Source organism: Centropristis striata, chromosome 18 (genome assembly GCF_030273125.1).
Source record: "Centropristis striata isolate RG_2023a ecotype Rhode Island chromosome 18, C.striata_1.0, whole genome shotgun sequence".
Taxonomy (NCBI): Eukaryota; Metazoa; Chordata; class Actinopteri; order Perciformes; family Serranidae; genus Centropristis; species Centropristis striata.
This window is the reverse complement of record NC_081534.1, coordinates 4979017-5003140: the sequence shown is the minus strand read 5'-3', so window position 1 is coordinate 5003140 and position 24124 is coordinate 4979017. Positions and strand designations below refer to the sequence as shown.

Sequence of the window (24124 nt, the reverse complement as noted above, 5' to 3'; positions counted from 1 at the left end):
TTTGACTGTATATACTGTGGTACTTGTAACAGGGTTGGTTTATGTCACACAGTAAAGCATGTTTACATCAAATTCCTGTTTTCACATGAGGATAAGAAGCAGAAAAAATACATATAAATAAATGATAAAAGTATTCACTTTATATACATTCGTGTAAACAAATTAGCTAATAATTATATGATAAAAATAGAAAGAAAACAGATTTCTACTTTAGCTAAGTAAAGCTCTGAGTTCTTCTTTCACCACTGTTGTTAGGTAATAATAACATTAAGAAGTATAATGAAATAGGTAGTCCAATCATTTTGTAGCAGTACATTGAATTTGCAGTCACAAGAACAACTACATATTAGTGGTAAGGTTCTCCACCAGAAAATCATTGTTACTACACATTCCTCTCTAAGTGCACAAGTCATTGATAAAACCCTGAATCAATATGTCATTATGTTTCTGCATGACTCAGGATGTTTGCTATGCTCATCATTCAATTAGTACATACCGTGACATCCAATAAGCTTCAGTTAACAATGTGTATGTATATGGAGACAGTCAATCATTCAGAGCACGCCTTGCTGATACTTTGACATCTTGAAAAGCTGTAGAGTCCTCTGGTGGTCACCTAGAGAACTATTTCCTCTCTGTGCAGCTCATTAAAGCTCACTCTGACTGCAGTGCATGTTTCTGTAGCTTGTAGAAAATAAATTAATGACTTATTTCTTAGTTTTAGTTTGGTATGCTGTTAGTTTCCATGTTATTTTCATTTTTCTTTGTGATTACAGACTATGATCTATTTTGGTTTTGTTCTTTCTTCAGTTTTCTCTGTCTATCAAGTCCTTTGAGACTTGTCTGTGATTTAAATAAAAGCTGTAAAATAAATAAAAGTGTACTTGATCTTGTTTCTGCAGGCAGCATGGATGTAAGTAACTCTCAGATCTCTACACCGGTAAGAATGATAAAAATCATTGCAACAATTTTCACATTTTCCATCTAAATATGAATGCTTGAATCTTTGCTTATGTCAATCGGCTATGTTTTGCAACTGCAAGTTGGTGTCCTCCATCCTGTCAACCCTCTCTCTTCCTCGTATGTCCGTTCTTGCCCCTGACCCTGACCCTGACCCTGACCCTGACCCTTCTCTCTCTCCAACTCCCCCCTCTCCACCTCCCTCCCAGCATTTTGACGCTCTGTGTGGCAACTGCCCGTCTGGTTCTGCCCCACAGACCAACAGCCTTTGGCCAAATCTGCCGCAGGCTGGAGCTGGGTTCCCTGCATGGACGGGACAGTCCACCCAGCCTGCACCGTGCTGGACTGGCCAGCCTAACACCCCCTGCTGGCCTGGGACTCAGCCAGCTCCCGTCTCTGTCCCTGCTCCAGTTTCATTTCCAACATCAGCTCAAGCCTTAACACCAGCCCCTGCAGCTGCCACAACTGTAGCTCCAACTCAAGTTCCAGGGCAGGCTCCAGGGCAGCCCTGCCAGCCTTGCTGGTCAGGCACCCAGTACCAGCTTCCTCAGTACCAGGCCCCTCAGTACCAGGCCCCTCAGTACCAGGCCCCTCAGTACCAAACCCCCCAGTACCAAACTCCCCAGTACCAAACTCCCCAGTACCAGCTTCCTCAGCCACCAGCTCCAATTCAAACTCAAGTTCCTGCTCAAGTTCCCACTCAAGTTCCTGCTCAAGTTCCTGCTCAAGTTCCTGTCCAAGTTCCTGCTCAAGTTCCTGCTCAAGTTCCTGCTCAAGTTCCTGCTCAAGTTTCACTTCCAGCTCCAACTCCTACTCCACACCCAGTCCCTGCACCAGCTCCTGGTTCCAGCGTCCGTCTGCCAGGCTGGCCTGCTCACCCTGGATGGCCTTATAACCCAGGACAGTCAGGATGGCCTGGACAGACCCCGACTATAATGCCTCCACACTGGCTTCCACCAACATCTGGCCCTCTCGTGAGTCAAATGCAAACAATCTGACCTGTGTGCACCTTAGAGTCTTCTTGTCTCATGTAAACAAAAGACAGAGACTTAAAGAGAATACTGATGGGTATACATACTGTGAGTTTAATCACTGGCTGCTTTAATTCAGTTTTTTCTCTCTCTTGTTGTTCAGAGTGTGCCATACAACTTGAACCTGGCCCGAGGGGTCTACGACAAGATGATGATGACCATCTTGGGCCATGTCAAACCTAATGCTAAAATGTAAGCTGAGTTACATAGATCACCTCCTGAACCATTCTTTTTACTAAATACATTTTTTTCATATTCTATAGGAAAAAAACAAAATAAAGAACATGTCACTTTAAAATTATGTCCCCATAAAATTAAACTGTATTACATTTCAAAGTAAAAGTATTTTGTCAATTACGGTCAGAACAGACAGAACTAGAGTCACTATATCCCGAGTCGGCCGGGTTTTTGGCTAATGTTCTTTCAAAATTTCACATTAACTACTAATATAAATGATCGTGTTATGTTTCCAAAATATTTAATTGGTGTGAAACTAGAGTTTAACTTCTTATCTTTCAAACCGTATATAGTTTTAACCATGTAGATTAACCTTGGGTTTACCAGAGTGAGCAAAAGGACTATAATGATGGTAAATAAGCCGTGTGCTATCTTTATCACAGATCGGTCACTTCCATCTTCTAGCAAAACAATGGGTTTGTGGTAAGCCAAATACATATCACCATAGCTATCAACCATAGTTATCAACACACCCAGACCATAAATCCGTCCTTCACAATAAAATACAGTACAGTGAAAATACAGACAGACTTTTTAAGATCGTCACCTAAAAGTTCTTACTGGTTTCTCTCATCAGACTTACTTTTGTATTGTAATTAGACATGAAAATCTCCAAGTACACAAATTAAATTTCACCCGTAGATTGTTAAATATGTCTAAAATCAATTCTACCTACACTGGTGGTGGTGATCTTTTCCAAAATGCGAGCGAAAGACTGGAAAGTGTGACATTGTGGATGGATGTGCCCGGCTATGGCAAATAATACCAGACGGAGGTCAACCGGTGAAATAGAACAAATAATTTAAGTATGTTTTTTTTTTTTATTCAAAGTTTTTATTATCTTTTCATTTTTACAACATACAAACGAACATCAAACAAACCAGACAGGATGGAGGTCATAAAATAATAATAATAATAATAATAATAATAAAATAAATAAATGAATAAATAAATAAATACAATAATAGTAAATAAATAAAATACAAAATCTGAAAATAAAGTAACTAAAAACAAGACAAATCTGCTTACCAAAACTATCCCATTTTTCTTTTATCATATCATTTTCACAATTTAATCTCCCCAACATCTTCTCACATGCCACAGTCTCCATCATCTGTGTTTTCCACAGACTCAGTGTGGGAGCTTGGGGTTCCTTCCAACACCTCAGAATAGTCCTTGCGCATGTTATAATTTAAGTATGTTATGTGTGTGGCATAAGTTTAGTAAGTAAAGTCATTTTTTTTAAATTCATAGAAATTATTCAAATCTTAGCAGTTGGTGAAGGACAGACAAGCTTTAGTCAAATGAGACCACACAGCGTCAGTGACCATCTAACCAGCTTCGGTCTTCTTCAGGTTCACAGTGAACTTTCTGAGAGGCAACGACATTGCCTTTCACATCAACCCCCGCTTCAGTGAGGGGGGCAAACAGGTGTTGGTCCGTAACCACAAACTGGCTGAGCGCTGGGGCCCAGAGGAGAGAGACCTGAAAGCACCCTTCCCCTTCGCTCTTGGAAGCCCATTTGAGGTGAGTCCACAACGTTGAACGATAGAGAGAGATCAGACGGGGCACCATAGACTGAAAAGTGGCGCTTAAAGTTGCTATGTGTAGCATGTTAGGGAGATAGTTTGGATGTTCTGAAGTGAAGGCTGTATGACGTACTTATCGATTGTCTGCGTATTACCTGCAGTAGATGATCAGTTTGTAGAAGCAGACAGGAATACTGCTACTGAAGCTAAGCAATGCAGTTGATGGATGCAGCATTGCTTACAGGGAAATGAAACTGTTACTTATACTTTCTTGAAAGCCACCAGAGTCCTTTGACAAAAACAGTAATTTAACCTCACAGAAAACAGGAGAACCACATTGTAAAAAATATCTGTAGAGTTTACGGTGAAAAACTGCTAAACCATGACAGTAAAAGACCGTAAAATGATAAATGATTTAATTCAGTTTCAGTAACAATGAAACACCGTAAATGTATATATCAGCCAAAACAGTATTTTTTACAGTTTTGTTTTGGGGAAAATACATTACTCAGTGTAAAATACACTGTAATATGTAATTAATATAATATATATACAAGCCGCCATTGTCATTTTTGCATTTATCTTTTGTAAAAAGTACTTTGTCTCACTGTTAAATGTACTAAACACCATATCGCTAACAAAAATATACTGTAATATTTAATGGTAAAATCTTTAATTTATGCATTTTCATTTATAAAGTATTTGCTTGTCAATTATATGGCAAAACAGTGTTTCTTTTGATGGAAAAACCTTTTATTTATACAGTAAAAAATGGAATAAAATGGCAATCTTAAACGTGAAATCAACAATGCCAATATCTTTTTACCGTAATATTAAAAAAAGTTCTACCATATTTATTACGGTAAAGTTCTGGCAACCACAGCTGCCGGTTTTTTACCGTAAAAACAACAGGGTTTTTTTTACAGTGCACTGTCTCTGCCACTGCCTCGAGTGGTTTGTTTTATTGTGTGACTTTGGGGTTTTAAAGGGTACTGTAGGTAATACACAGACTATGGGTAAGTATCTCATACAGCCCCACTTCAATAAATCCCAACTATCCCTTCTACATCAATAAATCATTACCACATTCTTTTGGAGACGTGTTTACCTATGTCAGTGTATCCCACTGCTACTAACCCATTTGCTTTCTTCAACACAAATAAATAACATGAACAGAAGCTACTAATCGTTTTAACCATGGTCTCATATGTTTGTGGTAATACTTTAACACTAATACTTTGGTGTTACATAATGCTACACATGGTGCCTTTAACTGACTCTAGGTCACTTTCTCATGGTTAACATCAGGCTAACGTTTGGAAAAGGTTGGAAAATCGTTTGTGCAAGAGGGTCCTAGATAAGGGAATTGCTGCACTGCAGGAAGACTCCTGGAGGTCAGTGGGGGTCTCATGTTGCTCAATAACATCAATAACAATTATGCTTTACAGGCATCGCCAAGACATTACTAACCTGAGGAGCTAATTCTGTCCATGTTTACTGACAGCAATACCAACTAAGCTCACAGACTTTTCCTTCAAGTTTAGTTTGTATTTTCCATTTAGTGAGGTTAAATTTTCTGGCATTAGATCATTCAAATTCTACTATTAATCTTTTTTTTTTCGTTTTGGGGCTCCAGTTAGAAGATTTGACCCTCCAGATTGACTCTTCCTAAAGGATTTGCGATGAAATTGTGTGTTTTTTCTTCACACTTTTATCAAAAGTGTAAAGAAAACATATTATAGGTGCATTATTGGTGTTGTTCTTTGTTCCAGATGAAGATCCTGTGCACTCAGGAGGCGTTCAGGGTGGCAGTGAACAACCTCCCGCTGTTCGAGTTCAAACACCGAATCAGAGAGCTCAACCAGATCGACAGAATCAACATCCTGCATGATGTCGTCCTCACCTGTGTCAATGTAGAGACACTGCCCTAGGAAACACACTGTTACTCACATACAGTAGTATATGAATCAACACACCAAGGATGCAGTGTGAGTCTGTTATAAATGCATAAAAAGACATATAGAAATTTACATTGGCACACACCATCTAAACGCTACATCTCTCTTTTTCTCCTAGAACTAAATCCTTCCATTTATTTATCATGATGCTAATAGATCAAACATATGTGTGTTAGTATGTGATGTAATTTTAATTATGACATGAGCTGAGCTCATTCTATAATATGAAACTTCCTCCACCACATAGCTAACCATTTAATACACACAAAGCTTTCTTCTCTATATAGATGCTACTGTATTTATTGTATGCCATATTCTCTATATTATTAAATTGTTTCTAACTGGGAATTATACATGTGCTTCTATGGTAAAAAAAAAAAAAAAGTAGTATGCTAACTGTGGTAATTCGTGAATAAAATCATTCAGAAAGCTGGTCTAATACTCTTCATTGTTTAATTTTTGAGAGCTTGAAGAATAACAGTACAAGAGTTTGAATTAGTATAAAATCCCATAAACATGAGAATCAGCATTATGAAAACTTGCACAAATGAACAAAAGAACATGATGTAACAGACTAGTTATGATATACATACATGAATTAGTTATAGCAACATTACTCTGTGATTAGGGAGACACCATTAGCACAAAAATATAGATTACACAGCCTAAACAAAACATCTGTCCAGGTCCTTCATCAGACTCTTACCTCATATCTCAATAAAACCATTTCTATCCTCACACCTCAACATCTTCAAACCTCTCACCTGAACATACTTTAACATTTCCATCTCTATGTGGTCCCTAACAGAAGCAGTTTAGCCTGAGGATGCAGATATTAGCTGCGTCCAACACTTTGGTTTGGTATGAAATGTCTTTATAACTGGAATGATTGAAAATTGCAACCCCAGCACATGATTAATCATGGGTGTCACAATAAGAACAACTCGTTTAACCCTTGTGCCTCACTTGTTGTTGCTCTGATGTCCTTCGAGACCAGAAACCAGAAGAATAGCATGTATTTGGCCCATAGGGCAAACATGAGGAAATGGCTGAATCTGGTGGAAAGTAATAAAAAACACAATTTTGAAGCCAGGGCTTTGGATAGAAAGTATAATATAAAAGAATGCATGGTTTTATGCTGTAACGGCTGACAAAAAATTGTGGTTTTATTGGGTTTAAATGGGGACATTTTTGTCCTTAAGGATCTGAGTGTCTGTATTTTGACTGCACAATTTATTATTATTATTATTTAAAATACAAAACACAAAACCTGTTAACTCTTGCAAAAATGCATGCCAAATAACACTGATTCAAAATTAAAAAGAAATAATTAAAAAGGCGAAAAATGTCCCTAGTGAAGCAGACGGGTTAATTATACAAGAACATCTACAGAAGCAAGATAGTCATACAATTTACATGTCCCAGTTCCCCAGAGGATGAACCCATTCATTACATTCTGGATGCTTTATGAACTTAAAATGTGTACTCATTTGGCCATGAATATGAATATTAAATGCGAGATAGAAGATACAGCAGTTCAATTGACATATTTCCATGAAAATTGCTGAGCACATTCATATCACCCACGAGCATAAACCTTTTAGATTTGAATGGCTCTGTGCTACTTGCTGTAATTCCACCCCAAGGACAAGTTTAACATTTTTATTCTTAGAGTCTTACTACTGCTAAGGCTCTGATTCATCTTCTGACTGCCTGTGCTCTCAATGTAACCTCATCATCTTTGTCCATTTGGTGTCTCCTTTCATAACCAGCATAATTCATTACACTTATGAAATTCGATTTTTTATTTTAGTAGAAAACAGAGAAAGAAAAGCTGTGGCAACTTGAAAAATAAGGCGATTTTTTTTCTTCTTCCATGCATTCATTCACTCATTCAGCACTCATCTCTTTCAGCCTATCTAAAAATAATGACATCTTTTCAGCATTCAGTCTATCAATAAAGTGTTCAGTGCAAATAACAAGTAGATTCACAGTGCTTTTATGTGTGCATGGACATACACATGTCAAACATCAGTCCGTCTCCTCATGTCTTGGTATCCAGTCTCCTCTCCACAGACTTCAGCAGCAGCTCAGCGTACTGCTCCAGCAGAGCCAAAGCCTTGTCTCCTTCACCTTTGACCCCCTGGTCCACTTGGGGCCTTTCACATTGTGAGGACGGTTGAGGCAGAGAGTCCAGCTCAGTCTTGACGGTGAACAGGGCCTCGGACAGGATGCTCCTCATTTCTTGGTGTTCTTCACTGGCCTGTTGGCCACACTGTAGCACCTGGTGTTAATGAAAACAAACAGTCTGTTAGTGTCTTTCACTGTTTGATGTGTTCATTATTAAGATTATAGATGAAACTCCATGTGTGGCCCAGAAGCTGATTACTGAATTTCATTACTGAAAAACTCAAGTAGGGTCACAACCAACACTTCTTTTAACCCATAAGAACCCACGGTGACATGGGTGTCACAAACATTTTTAATGTTCTAGTAATGTTCATGTATGTTTCCTCAAGTACATAAGTGTGTTTTTTAGTGTTCTACAGCTACAGTACCTTGTTGAGAAGCCGTCCAATAAGGCAGTGTTATTTATATTTATTTATTCTCGATTTATTATTTTGTTACTTAAAAACAAATCTGAAATGGAATTTGTTGTCTAACAGCACTATTAAAGTCACAACTTTGATATATGTGGTGGAGATGCAAAGAAAAAGGCAAATTTGTGTTTCTGTAAGCAGAAAAGGTGTCTAGTTTATTCATTTAAAAATAAGATATATCATAAGGTCCACTTGGTCTATGGTATATCCCCCATAATTTTCCTTTTTAAGGATTACTGGCTCTGGGTTCTTATGGGTTAATTATCGATTAATCTAAATCTATTCTCCATCTTAAACGTTTTGTCAATTGACAGAAATAAGTTGAAAACGATTTTAATATTCAGCATATTACTTTGGGTTTTGCACTGTTGAACAAAAGAAAACATTTATGAAAATATCACCTTGGACTCCTGGAACATGTGATGGTCATTTTTTACCAAACAATTACTACAGGCAATGATCAGTAAATTAATCTATTACCGTATTTAATAAGCTGTATCCCTAAGAAGCTGCTTTGAATCTTATCAGCAGATTAAATGGGCTTTGCTTTAACTAAAATATACGATATAAAAGTGGAACTAGCCAACGCATTGTCAGTCACTGATTTGTGCACTACTGTTTTGAAGTTACCAGTTCCACATTTTTCAAGTCAAGTAAGAAGTTGGGTCATTTTTTTATAGACTCCTACACAACAGACGTCTTTTTGCAACCAGTGGAGGCGCCCCCCGCTGGTCATTAGAGAGAATGCTAGTTTAAGACACATCTTGACTTGAGTTACCTGACAAACGTAGTTATTTTAGGTCAAACCATAATCTTGTCATTTTGTTACCTAAACTTTACCAAGGAGTTTTGTTTACATATTTTCCCCTTCTGAAGCATTATAATTGAATGATTTCAACTGAAATGATACTGGTTAAGGACTTCAAACTTCTTGTTTTGTCCTAGCAACAGTCAACAACCCCAAAATATTTATTTTACTATCATTTAAAACAAAGAGAAGCAGTACATTCTCACATTTGAGAAGCTGTAACCAGCCAGTGATTGGCACTGTTGCTTAATAAAACAACATTAAAAGTGTTATCAAAGTAGACACACCTTTCTGTGGATTGCCTTTAATAAAGTAAAAATGTAAAATGGCTTTCCACACAGATGAGATGTGCAAAGAGCAGCATCCATAAAGTACAATTATACAAAATGGTGCATTTAAAGAAGTCGTTGGATTTTGAAAATGACGAAAATAACAGTAATCTCTACAAATACCACTTACGACAATAAGAGGGACAAGCGTGGCAGCATTAACAGGCATGAAATAACTCTATCTTTCCTATCACTCTTCTCTATGTTTTCTATTTCAGCCTCATCTCGACTCTCATTTTCACACACACACACACACACACACACACACACACACACACACACACACACACACACACACACACACTGACCGTAGTGTAGAGCATGGCGGTTTTCCTCAGACTGTTGTGAAGCTCTTTAACAGCCTGCCTACAAGTTTCCAAGGTGATGGAGTGATCTGCAGAGAGAGAGGGAGGGACTCTTTCAAGCACAGCGCAGCATGTGGCAAATCCCAGTGTTCACAGAGACGCACATAGTGTACAGCGTATGCACACAAACACGGTGTTATCGAACCAAGTAGGCACACAGTAAATGTTGAGCAAAAGGTTCAAGAACATTAAAGAACAAGGAAAAACTTGGTAGCAGAAAAGAAAAAAAAAGCACACAAGGAGGCTGCTGTACAAAGGCAGAGAGCAAGAGCTGTGTGAGCGGTGGAACTGAGAAAAATGATTTCACAGTTTATATCCTTCGGCAAAAACGCAGTTGGAGGTACAAATGTGGACTGGATATCACTTAATGGCATTTATGGTTTCTGTGTTCTCAAATTGAAATGAAATGAAATCTGTTGCCTTTGTGAGGCAGTTATCATCCACAGAACAGCAGGCACACAAGCGTGAAGAACAGGATGAAGAAGTTATTTTAAGATTCATCTCAGCATTTGAACTCTATTAGATACATTTATTTACGGAGGAAGTGAGCTATGTGAGGGAAAACAATCTGCAGCAGCGCTTCACTTAACTGTGGCTCTATATATCAAAGCATGATGTTGAATAATAGGCAGTTATTGTTTTATCATAGAAAGGGACTCCGTTGCAGTCTTTCCATTAGATTATCAGGCCCAATATCCTGTGTGCAGACATGACAGGGATGATATGAGGAGCAATTTTTTTAGCCGTCAGCTGTTAAGATTTTCAAGTGTTCAAGGCTGCTGCAGTAAATCTTGGTGTCTCATTAACACATCTCAAAACAAACCTGAGAGTAGAACTGGTTTGATAATAACTGTGATATTTAAATATTTATTTCTTCTTTTTGTACACTTTTGTACAGGTGTGCTTACAGACTCTATATTCACCTCCCAGAACTCACATTTGGATTTTAAATAGTTCACGCTCCAGACATGTTTTATGTACGTAAAAATACTAAATATATTAATATTTGACATGGTTTTCCAACATAAAAAGTAAAGCGAAAACTCAAAAAGGGCTGGAACCACATCACTTATAATCAGCAATTATAAAGTATTATTATATTTGACCTTATAAGTCATTATAAATGCTTTATAATTTGTTATTATTATTATTATTATTAGTATCAAGCATTATGAATCATTATGAGTGTTTATTACTAATATTATGCAGTGCTGTAAAGAAATTACAATGCAAAATAAGTTTTTGATGCATTATATGGTGATGCCGTGATGACATGATGCCATAGAAGTTGTCACCAAAACTGGATATCCGGATAGCCCGAATCCAAAAAACTTCCTATGTCCCTTCATCTGCACAGTCACCCATGTAATCACAGTGTTGACAGCATGATTGCATAGAGACAGACGGGGGAACGTGAGACACACAAGCAGGATGACAGACAGGCCAGAAGGCAGAGGGCGAGGATTGTGAAGAGACGCTGGGATGGAGAGGAGCAACGGCAGCGACAGAAAGCTTGATAAAAGAGTTGTGGGAAGCCAGACCTGGCTGGGGAGCAGAGATCGATGTGTGGACCTGTTCCGGCACCAGAGGGCACTCTTTGGCCACGGCCACCTGTCCTTGCTCCTTGGCACTGAAAAGAAATGTCAAAAAATGTGTGTCAGTTCTGGAAGCTTCTCAATCAGAATACAGCTAAATGTTGAGAAGGGGTGTACCTGTCTGAGATGGAGTCTCTCTTCTGCCTCACTGGAAGGGAACTTGGCAAAGCAGGGTCCAAACTTAGAGTCTGATGCCTGCCCAGTACTGAAGACAACATGTACAAAAAAATCAAACACAAGAAATCTGCTTTTAACCCATAAGAACCCAGACCCAGTTATCCTTAAAGGAAAGTTATGGGGGATATACCACCATTTCTGATGTGTTTTCAAAAACACTATCCCTAAATGTCAAAGATCTGTGATGTGACATAAACATTACATTGGGCGCTTATAGTATTTATGTTTATAATATTTATGTTTATAATATTTCGTATTTTAAAATGTAAAAAAAATAGACACAAATTTGCCTTTTTCTCTGCATCTCCACAACATCTATCAAAATTGTGACATTATTAGTTCTGTTTAACAACAAATCATTTTTTAGATTTGTTTTTAAGTAGCATAATAATAATAAATCCATAATAAATAAATACAAATAACCATGTGTGTTTTTGTTTATCAAAATTGTGACTTTAATTTGTTCAGGAAATATGGTCATACAAGTTAAATGCAATACAGGACACCCTAGTAACGGATAAGAATTGTTAAATGGGTTTAAACTTAGCTTAGTAACAAAATATAGAAGACTCAACGTGTTTGTTACACGGGTGTCACCATGGGTTCTTATGGGTTAAGTTCCTCACTTGTGCATTTATGTGTCACATGTACAGCATATAGATGGCTGTCTTACCTCTCTTTCCTGTGACATCACACCCAGGGTCTGCAGACCGACTGAAGCTGGGCAGCACCTCCAGGCAGAGGCTGCGGCGAGGACTGAGAGGCTGTTTGGGAAGCGGGATGCGGGAGGGTGGGACATTCTGGGTAACAGGAGTGGGTGAGACTGTAGCTGTAAGATGAGGAGGAGTTGGGGAGCGGCTGTTTGGTAGAGGACACGGTAAGAGAGACAATGAGACTGTAGAAGGGAAAGCGGTGACGGGAGACGAGGTGGTCACGGGAGGTTCGAACTCCGGCTCCGCATAAGACCTCCTGTTCCTGGGGAAGGAGGGGGAGCTGGGTGGAGTTCCTGTCGGGATAACCTCTCCCAGCGAGGTGGAGCGGCTGCTTTTGGCCATGGAGCTGGCGGTGGGGTTCATGTAGGTGTGCTGGGGCTTGAGTTTGGGGCTGTCCCACGGTAGGGGGGACCGGGGAGACTGAGGGGACCCAGAGGAGGGTGAAGAAAAGTGGAAGGAAGGCTGAGGAGTGTCTTGATCCAGGAATAGCTGCTGAGGCCTCTTGCGCAACTCCCTTTGGTCACCAGAGGGCACAGGGGAGTGAGGAGCTGGAGAGAAAATGAAGAAGTGGAAGTCATGTTGTGTCAAATTGTTAGGAATTAACTGGATGACTTGAGTTTTACATCATATCAATGTATAATTGCCTATTCCAGGTAATTATCCAAAGTTAGAGTGACTTATTTTGGATATTTTACGAGAGGATCCCCATACAATTTAAGCTTAAATGCACTCGTGAGGCAGTTAAACTATCTCAAATTATGCATCTAATGGAGCTCATTAAATAATCTGATCCGAACAGTTAACAGAAATTACAGTAAATAATAAATCAACAAAATGGTGATGAAACGTACAGTCTGAGGCCAGGTTCTGGGCTGATTGAGATTTCTGTAGACATGTGGCTCTGTCCTGCAGCAGTGGTGCTCTGGATGGAGGGCTGGACAACCTCCACAGGTGGAACCCTGAGTTTTTCCTTTTCTTCTGGGGTCTGAGGACACAGTCGCTCTCTGAAGCATCAATTCTGCTGAGAGGCAACACAGCAGCTGTAAGATCACTTTGCACACAATAATTCAGTCACAAAAATAGCAAAAACACAACCACAGTAAATATCAGTTGCTTTTTTATTTTCTTTCGTGTCTGTCCTACATTTTGGCAACACTGTAGTGTATTAGTTAAGTTTGTTTGCATGTGCATAATTACTTTAGATGAGAGTTCAGTTTCTCCCACTTTTGTTTACCCTTATTCATAATTAATCTGTTAGTTACAGCACGATTTTCAAAATAAAATCTCTAAACATAGTAGCCTAGTGTGACCTCAGAAAAGTCCTGTTTTGTCAAAAGTATGTATTACATTGCATTCTTTCCATGTGGCTCTATTAATGTTTTAGAATCATTTATTTATGCAAACAGAGTACCTTTGGTGCTTTTTTTGATCTTTTGCATTTATGATTCATTAATCCAAGTCTGCCAAAGCAGCACTTATCTAAAAATAAACCCCATGCAGATCCTAGTTTGTGTTCTTACTTTGGCCCCTCCATCCTGCCAGGGGACACAGGGGTCTTGTCTTCCATGTTTCTGCTCTGGCTATCTTCCATCAAGGGCCGTACTTTTGACACAGGGGGCTTGGCAGAATGGCTCCCTTGTTCCTTTCCATGCACTTTGGCAAATGGAGGCATGCTCCTACACAGACAGAAGGCAGTAAAGGGTCAGGGGAGTCAAATACACAACGTATTTATATATGGGAAGCTAATGGTATATTTTAACATAAAAATTCATATTTGTTTTGTTCTTTTGCAGAGTGCAATTCCACTATCATGTCTCTGTAGTAAATTTGACCCCCAAAAGTCACTTAGCTTCGCTTAGCACGAAGACTAGCAGTGGTAATACATATAGGTGGACAGAGCCAGGCTCGCTGTTTGTGCTAAGCTAAGCTAAACTGATGCTAGTTGTAGCTACATTTCTAGCTGTACAGAGATTGTCATCTTATAAAATAACAAGTAATTATAACAACAAAAGACTATGCATCGGTCATAACAAAGTAGGTGTTGACTTTGGGAGATTAGCTAAGAGTTACATGAGAAGATTAATAGATTTATCATCAAATGTGTAGCTATTTCCAGCAGCCAGTTAAGCTTAGCTCAAAGACAGGAAACAGGGAAGCACATAGTCCGACTCCGTATACAAGTACTACAGCCTATCAGCACCTCTACAGCTTCTTCATAAACATGTTATATCATTCTGTAGAAAATCAGTGTAAAAACAATTTTTCGGGGAATTATGTGCTGAACTATTTCTTGGCCAGGAACAGTTGCCAGGCAACCAGAAGAGCCTCCATGAGGTTACTGGTCAAGAAATACCCTGACACATATCCCCTTGTAAAATTGTCGTATACACACTTTACATTTAACATGTTAATTAGTGAGCCAGCCTTAGTGCTAAGCTAAGCTAACCAGTTGCTGATTTAGGCTTTATCTTTAACATACAGACATGAGACAGATATCCATATGTCATGTTAGTTCTGCAAGCGAATAAGCATTTTTAACAAATGTCAAACTATTATTTAAATCACACAGTGTTTTACAGTCAAATATGTTGCTGCACATCCATAAATACAAAACAATAATGTAAAAGTTTCTAGGTAAAAAAACAATGTTGCTAGACAAAATTGCCCAAATATACGGTATAACAATGTCATTTTAAACTGACAGCTTGGCTAGATCGGGAATGTGCACAGATGGTTTAGCAGAGCAGTGTGCGTGATTCCACATGGGTTTGTAATTATAGCTGTGAATCCACACTGGTCTGAAGTGGTCAACAGTACCTGTTATTATGTCCTCTGGCCAGGAAGCGTGAAGACATACTGAGCCTAGGGACTCTGCTCTGCTCGGCTGTGGAGAGACATCAAGCATTAGAAACAAAAAACAAAAAGGAAACTGGAGACGCAGGCAGAGAGGGAAAAAAACAGTGACAAGGAAAAAAATAAAAGAGAAACAGAAAGTGGACAAGAAACTAAAAAGTGAATCAATATTGTTTGTGTGTCTGAATGCATGTGATGTCCTTTAAAGCAGCTATTCTCAACCTTGGGGTCAGGACCCCAATTGGGGTCGTGAAATGATTTATGGGGGTCGCCAAATCATTTTGAACACAACATTTTTGGTCATTTTTGTTTTTTTTTTGTTATTTTTTGTCATTTTGTGTCTTTTTTTTTGTCATTTTGTGTCTTTTTTTGTTGTCATTTTGTGTCTTTTTTTAAGTCATTTTGTTTCCTTTTTTTTGGTCATTTTGTTTCCTTTTTTGGTCATTTTGTGTCTTTTTTGGTAATTTTGTGTCTTTTTTTTGGTCATTTTGTGTCTTTTTTGGGTGATCTGAACTGTGCGTGTGAGATTGTGTTCAGTGAGCGGGGGTCGCAGACAACATGCATGTTAAATTGGGGGTCGCGACTCAAAAATGTTGAGAACTACTGCTTTAAAGGAAGAGTTCAACATTTTGGGAAATAACTGTTTTCATTTTCTTGCCCAGAGTGAAATAAAAAAGATAGATACCAGCGTCATATGTCTGTACAATTTGAAACTACTACAAGAAAGTTAGCTTAGCTTAGCATAGCTTAGCGTTAAGACTGGAAATACTAGTGTGTAAATGTTTCGTCATCCAAATTTTCGTCAGCCTTATGATCCCTCAACCTCAACCCGAGCTTCTGTAAGTTTCCCAGGTATTGGGTGGATTTTCTTCCTAGACAGATCCAGGTTCTGTTTGCTCATGCTTAAAGTCTTCATGATAGACTAAGCTAACCATCTCCTGGCTGTAGCTTCATATTTATCTGCAGAAATGGTACAGGTATAAATCTTTTCAACAATCCCGCAGCAAGAAAGAGAATCAGTCTTTTCCCCAAAATGTAAAAAGTCTCCTGTAAAGTTGCATGTGATTGTTGGGTTCTCCTACCCATAATGCAGCTCCCTTCTAGTGTCTCAAAGTCCTGCTTGTGGGAATCTTCTTGACCACAGTCAGCAGTGTCAGTCACGGTCCTCAGGGCCTCGTCCATACTCGTCACTTCCGTCTTTGGCTCCTCTTCCTCCCTCTCTTCATTCTCCTCGTCAGAGCTGTCTTGGCCCAGGGATTCCACATCTGCAGAATCTGAGAGCACAAAGGAGACAAAGATAAGAGAGAGAACTTTCCAAACACTCCATGACCTTGGAAAATCTACTGCATACAGCAGATAATCCTTAACAAATGACCAACCAGAACACTGAGGCTTATGTGGTCGTAGTATAAGACATGTTTCTATCAGGTCTGAAACTGGAAAAAAATCCCAGCCTCTGTGTGCTCAAATCCCTCTCGGCGGGTATCAGCTCCACTGTATGTTGAGAGATATCATGGCTTTCATGTACATTTTAGCTTTTCATTTTAAATCCAGCACTTGACACATTTCGCGAAGACATTTATGACTTGAAACAGAAAAATATGGAAATATAGCATACAAGTGTGACTTTGACACCTATTTGAAATTCCTTAGACATTAGTTTGTTTGATTCAAGTTCATTCTACTATTAAAGAAAGATATGATATAGGAGCGGGAAAAACCTTCACTGAAAACAGGTACGTGTACAAAATATTGTATGACTTTAGCATCTTAAATGAATAACTGATTTAAGTTTTAGACTTAATAAGTAAGTCTTAAATAAATGGTATAGCTAAAACACGCATGAAGCACTGGTCTCAAATTTGTACTATTTTCCCACCAGACTGAGCCATCAATTTTACTTGTTCATACTGAGTTATTGCTGCTGTACTGTGTCATGGAGCACTGCAGGATTTGGTTAAAATCTAACTCAGTTAAAGCTGAAAATAATAATATCTTGTATTTTATAGCAGTTTCAGGAAGGGGACATTGTTGTACACTAAGGTAAATAGTGGGATTTTTTAAAAACCTGACACTTAAAAAATAAATAAAAATGTTTGTATGTAAATAAATGTTAATCATTGACATATCCTCTGAAGAAAACACCCTAATGTTATAACAACATTGACCTTATGTAAACAAACTGGTACTTAAAGGGTTACAATTCTGAAAAATAAAAGTTTTGGAGTATGTTAAAAAAGTTAAATCAATGAAAGTAAAACAACAACAACAATATGCTGCAATATAATGGAGATTTTTTTTATATTGATAGTTTGTCCACTAAGGATATCAGAATAATGTTTTTAAAGTGAGTACAAAATTAGTTTCTTGATTTTTTGTTTGCAGAAAAATGGTCAATCAGTCTATAAAAGACAGCTGCATGTACTGTCTGTCACAGGGTGTTTTCTGATAGGACCACCGGGGGGTGCTAAAATCAGAATTGTTCAAATTGTTGACATGTAAAAATGCTAAAATTCACTTTTTATGCCCTTGGGTTTTCATTCAAGCAAAAGTTCATTATTAAATGGAATTCATCTAAATCCTTATTGTGTAGTCCTTTAATAGTTTTTTGTCTGTTTTAAGTTGTCATGTGTTTTATTGTTGTCACCAGAGTAAAACCTCACCATCCAGGACACGATCAGGACTGGAGTCCCTGCTGTCGTATCCCAGAGAGCAAGCGCTGTCCGGGCTGCGGCTTTCCTTAGTCTCACTGCGGATTCCTCGTCCTTGCATCCTGCAGTGCTGCTCCTTCACCATGTAATCACTGACGTATGAAAACACAGAGAGAGGCAGAAACAATGAGGAAACGGGGGGGCGGAGGGAAACATTAAACCAAGAATAGAAAAGCACTTTTGTTCTCTTTCAGTGTCATTGTGATCACTGGAGTGAAAGCATGTGTACTGAGTGGGGATTTACCTGCCCTGCAGACTTGCATCGCCCGCTTTTTCCTCGGGGTACAGCACGGCTCCATCAGCCCCCCTGATGCCCTTGGATGGGTGTGAGGACAGCCAGTCAGCATGTGGCCAGGGCCGATGCCTCTTGGCTCTCTCCTCCGACTGCAGCTGCAGAAAATGAGGTGACTTAGCAGTGCAATTACACACACATAGATCCATATAGACAGCTCCCTCTTTCTGTCTCTTAGAAACAGATCCATGCATACCACAGGCTCCTGGAGGCTGGACGAGCTTTGTCTCTCTCTGTCATGTGCAGGGATTTTCTTGGGAGCGAAGGTCTCCAGCTGCCTCAGGTCCAACATGGATTTCACCATCAGGTCCAGTGAGCCCATACGATGAGACCAGCGCCTCCGAGGACGTTTAGAGGAGTCAGGTGTGACCTGGCCGACGGCTCCATGCTAGAAAGGACGCACAGAAGATGTACAAGTTGGCACAGCGAACCATGATTTCTAGTGTAAAAAGACATGAATGAAAATATCACACAGCAGTTCCACATATTAAAGTTGACAGGTACTAAAAGTGTCAATTTTCCTCCAGATGTACACATCATAGATGAGGTTGAGTGATCTCATTTTTAGTAGCCACACTTTGGATTTCACATAGCTTTTTATCACTTTCAAGACTCAGCAGGGTATTTCCCCCCCGGTACATCACAGAGGATTTAATCTCATGTGTGGTAGAGTGAAGCCAAAGATCCTTAAGCCACTTCTTAAGAACTGACAGAAAACTAAAAGAGACAGCAGACTGGAGCTGCAGCCTAACTGTTCATCAGCTGTCTCTGCTGCATAGGTAGAGCCTGGACTGATTATTACACAGTGTTACTAAAAAGGAACTGAATAAAGGAAAAATATTGTGTATTGTTAGGTACTGCACTTTACTTCCCATAAATTGGATGTTTTTAAATAATAATACAAAAAAATAAAATACGGAAAAACACACACAAACACACTAAAAAAAATATTCCATACTGCAATATAAAGGGACCCACATGCAGGTAAAAGCAGCCCTTTGAAATGTGATAAAGAACATTTATTCATTCATCGCACTCTTCCTACTTTGTTGTCTATCATTCAATCATTATCGCTCTTTAGAAAATATGTTTCCTGCTCAGATTATTTCTATGTAAATAGAAAAGATGCAAAAACGATGGGATGGTGCTACGACAATGATCTTCACATTTAACATTTCCAATACAAAAGCATGACATAGCATTTCCACTATTTTCTATTTAATTTAAACTGAAAAAGTCTTTTCATATTAAACAAAACCACCAACCTTTGTCAGCTCCCAGTCCTGTCCTTCATCTGAGCCACCTGTTATATGAAAGAACACAATAATCAGAAGGTTCAAAATAATGAAACAATACTTGTTTGATGTCGACATTGTTTTTTTGTTTTGTTTTTATCAAAAGCTGCCTTCCACAGATAGGATAAAGGTCAGGACAGAGTAGATGTAGCCTCTGGGTCTAAAAAGGAGAGCCAATGAAGAAGTGCCTTAAACCTGCATTCTTTCTAATGGCCAGCAGAGGGCGACTCCAATGGCTGCAAAAAAAGGTTGGTCTCAATCACTATGTTCATTCTTTAAACATAAATGGTCCTCTTTAAGGTAAAACTGTGATTGACAAGTGGTTACCATGGCGAATAGTCAATCAGGATAGAGGCCTAGCAATGCATATTCATGGCATTGTCTACATTTAAAGCCAAGAACTTGTTTTTGAGTGTTGGTGTCCATGCTTTTGTTTGAGATGGTTGTCTCTTTCACAGTGTGTTTTCATTTCAGAAAAGCTAATTTGAACATTTTGGCCTTCTAAAAGTGTCGGTTGTACTAGACGACACTCTAGGAGTCAGCCTTTTCCAGAAAATACACTTTGTTTCAGCTTGTCCAGATGCACTTTGCAAGCAAATCTAACTAGCGGTGGCATTAGCTTGGAACTTAGCATTTTATTTCTGGCCGGTTACAAGGCTCGTGACCTGTGGAACCTCCAGAGCTCCACCCTCTCTTGTCCAAATATGGTCACTTCTGCCAAATTCAAGGCTTCAAAACCATAATCCACAAACTAATGGGTGATGTCACAGTGGCTGCATCAACTTCTGTTATACAGTCTTTGTCTCTAACACAAGTAGTTACACCTAATGGACATGTGAAGAGTTAATTTGCAAAAATAATATCATATAGGTAAGTTCCCTTGAGTGTACAATGAATAATAAATCATTTAGGAAAATAATAAAAGATTGAGATGTATTATCCAAACAACCCAACGGCAGTTTTAGGGATATTCCCTTGACCACACTAAAACAAAACACGATTTAGGAAAATAAATCAAAACTTAAAAACGTTTTTTAAAATAAACTATTAGAGTGAGAACTGTGTTTAATGTTCTCATTCAGCTCTCAATCAGACAGTACCTGTGTCCTCCTCTCCATTGCTGCTGTCTGAGGAAGTATTGGCTGCTGTGTCTTCTGGGTCATTGTGGTGGTCGTTCTCTGCTCCGTCCTCCTCCTCGTGCTCGTGGTCGCTGTCGGAGGACAGAACGCCCAGAGTGGGGGCACTATACACCTCTCGCCTGGAGTAAGAGAACATCAGAGAGTGGAAAAAAAAAAAAGAGCATTCTGTGAGCGTTCTGGCAGTCTATATACTTTATCATCAGGTTCTTGAAATGAGTGCAACTAATGGAAGGTGGTGTGTGTCATCACCTGAGACTGGAGGTCTTGCAGGGTGGTGCATTCGGGTTTTGTCTGAGCTGACAGAGCCTCTCTCTCATACTGATTGTCAGTTCGGGAGCCAGTCGCCACACAAAGATACAGCTGAGAGATAAAAGCATCCAGCCATTAAAAATTCAACGTTTCATTTCAGCTCGACTATTGAGGAAACTGTCTGCAAACACATTTCCCCGCTCATTTCCTCTGGCAGCAGAGGATGAAGATGATTTAATTTGCTGCTTCAATCCTGTTTTTATAAGGTAGTTTTATTCTTGTGCACTATTCATATTTGGATGTCTCCTTGCTATTAGTGCTCTAAATTTAAATATAGGACTAATGCTTGTTATATTTTTAGAAGTAGAACTGAATTGTTATATTCTAAGGGCTGATTGTTTCCACTATACTCTTGAGCCGCTAGTAGAACTACACACAGGACTGTTTCTCACCTGTCCCCTGACACAGAAATCAAATGCTTGCAGTCATTGGTAAACTTCAGCCCAGTGACAATCTCTGCAAAACAAAAAATATGACCAAGCAGGTTATTTTATGGTTCTTGACAGTTGTAGGTGATACATTTCCTGCTGCTGTAAAAGTGTAATTTACTCACAGCTCAGGTTGACAACATAAAATATGGGTATGTCAGGTGCAGGTGTGTGTTACCAGAGTGTCCATCCATAGTGGCGACACAATCCCCAGTGTAGAAGTCAAAGATGCAGATGTTTTTATCGGAGCAGCTGGTGGCCACGTATTGACCTGATGGATCGAGCTGAACCTGCCAGGACAGAGGACAAAAGAGTCAATACACTGTGTATATATAGAAGGGGGAGTGGCATTTGGAGCGTGGACTGTGGAGAAACAAGTTACCCTGAGCAGACTGCCGTCCTCACTCAGTGATCCCTTGTACAGTTTCTTCTGCTTGCCGCTGCTGATGTTGAAAATTCTGCAGTCAGGAGGGAAATCAGAGTTTTTGTTTCACGTTGGTAACCTCAGTTAAAAAGAAAATAAAACGTCTCACACATGCCCCCACACTCACCTTATATGGCGGTCCTGACAGCCGACAGCAGCGTACTTGCAGGTGGGGTCTACACCCATGTCGTACAGTGTGGTTTTCCTCACCATGTGGTGAGAACGCCTGAACTCTGTTCCTCTGTCAGTCTGTGAAACAGAAAGAAACACTGTCAGGTCTGTGCTGAGTAGGACGAAAAACGCACCATTCCAAACACAGCATATGATATTAAAGCCACATATGTTGAAAATGACGGCTTACAGCTTTCTATTTTAACTGGCATACAGTTAGTCTAGTGGGGGTTTCTTTTGGTTATGGCATCTCTATTGGATTCACATAGTGAAAATAGCTAAATGATGAACAATGTTTGGAAAGAAAGAAAACGGCAAACTTGATTAAAGCTTTCAGATATCTGGGCACAGACCTGCAAAAAGCCCCATAATCATATACTTTTTTTTGTTTTTAGCCTCTTTTTGTTATTGTTTAATGCCTTCTTGTAGTTGCTCTGTGTCTCTTTAGAGTGATTTTGTGTATCTCTGTATTGTTTTGGCTCTCTTTGCAGTCTGTCTGTGTGTCTTTGCTGTTTTTGTCCCTTTTCATGGTGGTCAATACATGTCTCTTTGAGTGATATTTTGCCAGTAAAGGCAAGAGGAGCCCTGTAGGCACATTCAGTAATTCATTCATAAATATCTAAAAGATGCAGAGGTCAGTTCAAATCAATACACATTTTGTATCTTAAAAATGGTTTATACACATAGTTGATATGTTAAAAATGCATGAAACACAGAAAATACAAGTCATTGCTTCAGTTAAAGTTTGGTGAAACAAATACTTTTTGAAGGTTGGGCCATAGAAAATCAGTGTTTGTGCATCCAATAATACTCAAAAAAGACGATTATGGTTCATTTAGAATCCTTTAAAACATGGAGCACGATAACAGACCACATAAAAGATACTCATTTATGTTCTGCTTGGAGCAGGAGCTGTCACAACAAGTTTCTAAAATAAACCATCCATAAACATCTGGATGCTGAGGAGAGGCTTTACTGAAGACTAACAAGCTATTGTTTATTGTGCTCTACAAAACTTAATGAGTCACTGCAGTGGCCTCAATCGTGTCTTAAGTTTACGAAGAATGTCGTAACTTATGCAACTCTGACCGAACAGCACATTGTCCCAGTGACCCAGAAGCAAATCTAGAGGAAAGTAAGCAGCAGGATGACTCCTTTGTCGCATTTAGTCAAACAACCTGCTTTTCGAATGCTTCTTTTGTGGAACATGTTGTATTCACGAGCAGCATCTGAATAAATTGTGTTGCTGTTGTGCTGCGCGGTGAGTCCTTAGTGTGAGGAATTAATTCATTAATAATTAATTTTAGTCAAAACCAATGAAGCAGCAAAGAATGTTGAACCAAGATTAACTTCTCATTGTGTCTCTTATGGCCGGAAATAATTACAAGATTTTTTTGGAAATTAATTTTGGCGTAGAGAGAAGCTCTGTTGTGTGATGAAAGTATTCCTCTGTGGCAAAAATGAAGCAGTTAGTCAGGAGATACCAGGCATTTTACAGTGGTGTTAAAATAGCTGCAGCATGCTTGTGTATTGCTTTTATAAAATGCTGGAAACGTGATGGAGTAAAAAAGCAATGAGAATTAATTTGTCATGTGAAAATAATTGTTTGACGATATGAGAAATACACATATTCGTTTTCTTCCTGAGAGTAAGATGAGAAGATCAATACTGCTTTCACGTCTGTATGGTAAATATGTTACTAGTGTACTTCCTGAAAATCCTGACCTAAAGCAGAACTGTATTACTTGTTGTGAGAGCTGATGGTTGAGTTTTGCACAGACAAGTCTTACCTTGTGTGCAGTGCGGAAGTAGATGCTCTTGTCTGCTCCGCAGCTGATCATCCTCACCTTGTTGTCATTGGCTGAAGAAAAGAGACAGATATGTAATTATGAGTTGTACTTTAACCCTTTGATGCACAACATATGGACATCCCTTCTAATGCAAAACATGGGTCAAAAATGACCCACATTCATTTCCCATGTTCTTTCATGCTTGCTGCGTGTTTCTTTGCTCTATCTTTGTAAATCAATTTATTTCATAATTGAATATTCAAAGTATTCTTTGAATATCTTGTTTTTTCATTACAACAGATCATTATTTCCATTTTTCCCTTCATACTTTTTTCTCAAGTCCATTTCGGAAAACCTGGAATACTCAATGATTAAATTAATTTATCGCAAAGATATAGAACATATAAAGT

The 24124-nt window shown here is 38.9% G+C and overlaps 2 protein-coding genes across 2 annotated transcripts in view; one reads left to right on the top strand and one right to left on the bottom strand.

Annotated features, from left to right (window-relative positions):
- Nucleotides 1–907: 907 nt before the first annotated feature.
- LOC131991567 (galectin-3-like) lies at nt 908–5688 on the top strand. The gene is made up of 6 exons (XM_059357031.1): nt 908–940; nt 1170–1502; nt 1704–1934; nt 2095–2183; nt 3584–3755; nt 5530–5688. Exons 1-6 carry the CDS (start codon nt 908–910, stop codon nt 5686–5688), a joined length of 1017 nt encoding a protein of 338 aa, XP_059213014.1.
- A 502-nt stretch (nt 5689–6190) lies between these two features.
- The window catches only part of LOC131991059 (mitogen-activated protein kinase-binding protein 1-like), a 31654-nt gene continuing 13720 nt past the window's right edge, over nt 6191–24124 (bottom strand). Inside the window, exons 14-33 of the mRNA XM_059356352.1 lie at nt 23715–23785; nt 21881–22002; nt 21712–21787; nt 21508–21619; nt 21294–21357; nt 20842–20952; nt 20554–20711; nt 19424–19461; nt 18355–18546; nt 18111–18250; nt 17819–17958; nt 16238–16429; nt 15120–15186; nt 13823–13978; nt 13154–13323; nt 12263–12850; nt 11530–11617; nt 11359–11447; nt 9761–9846; nt 6191–7999 (exon numbers count right to left, since the gene is read on the bottom strand). Of these exons, the coding sequence (XP_059212335.1) occupies nt 7760–7999; nt 9761–9846; nt 11359–11447; nt 11530–11617; nt 12263–12850; nt 13154–13323; nt 13823–13978; nt 15120–15186; nt 16238–16429; nt 17819–17958; nt 18111–18250; nt 18355–18546; nt 19424–19461; nt 20554–20711; nt 20842–20952; nt 21294–21357; nt 21508–21619; nt 21712–21787; nt 21881–22002; nt 23715–23785 (2900 nt within the window). The 3' untranslated portion in view covers nt 6191–7759. The remainder of the gene's footprint in view (nt 8000–9760; nt 9847–11358; nt 11448–11529; nt 11618–12262; nt 12851–13153; nt 13324–13822; nt 13979–15119; nt 15187–16237; nt 16430–17818; nt 17959–18110; nt 18251–18354; nt 18547–19423; nt 19462–20553; nt 20712–20841; nt 20953–21293; nt 21358–21507; nt 21620–21711; nt 21788–21880; nt 22003–23714; nt 23786–24124) is intronic.

Excerpts from the sequence above, each read along its gene's own strand:
- LOC131991567 (XM_059357031.1), top strand. The coding sequence starts at position 908 with ATGGATGTAAGTAACTCTCAGATCTCTACACCG. Across the intron at positions 941-1,169 it reads ACTCTCAGATCTCTACACCG|CATTTTGACGCTCTGTGTGG; the intron begins GTAAGAATGATA and ends CCTCCCTCCCAG. Across the intron at positions 2,184-3,583 it reads GTCAAACCTAATGCTAAAAT|GTTCACAGTGAACTTTCTGA; the intron begins GTAAGCTGAGTT and ends GGTCTTCTTCAG.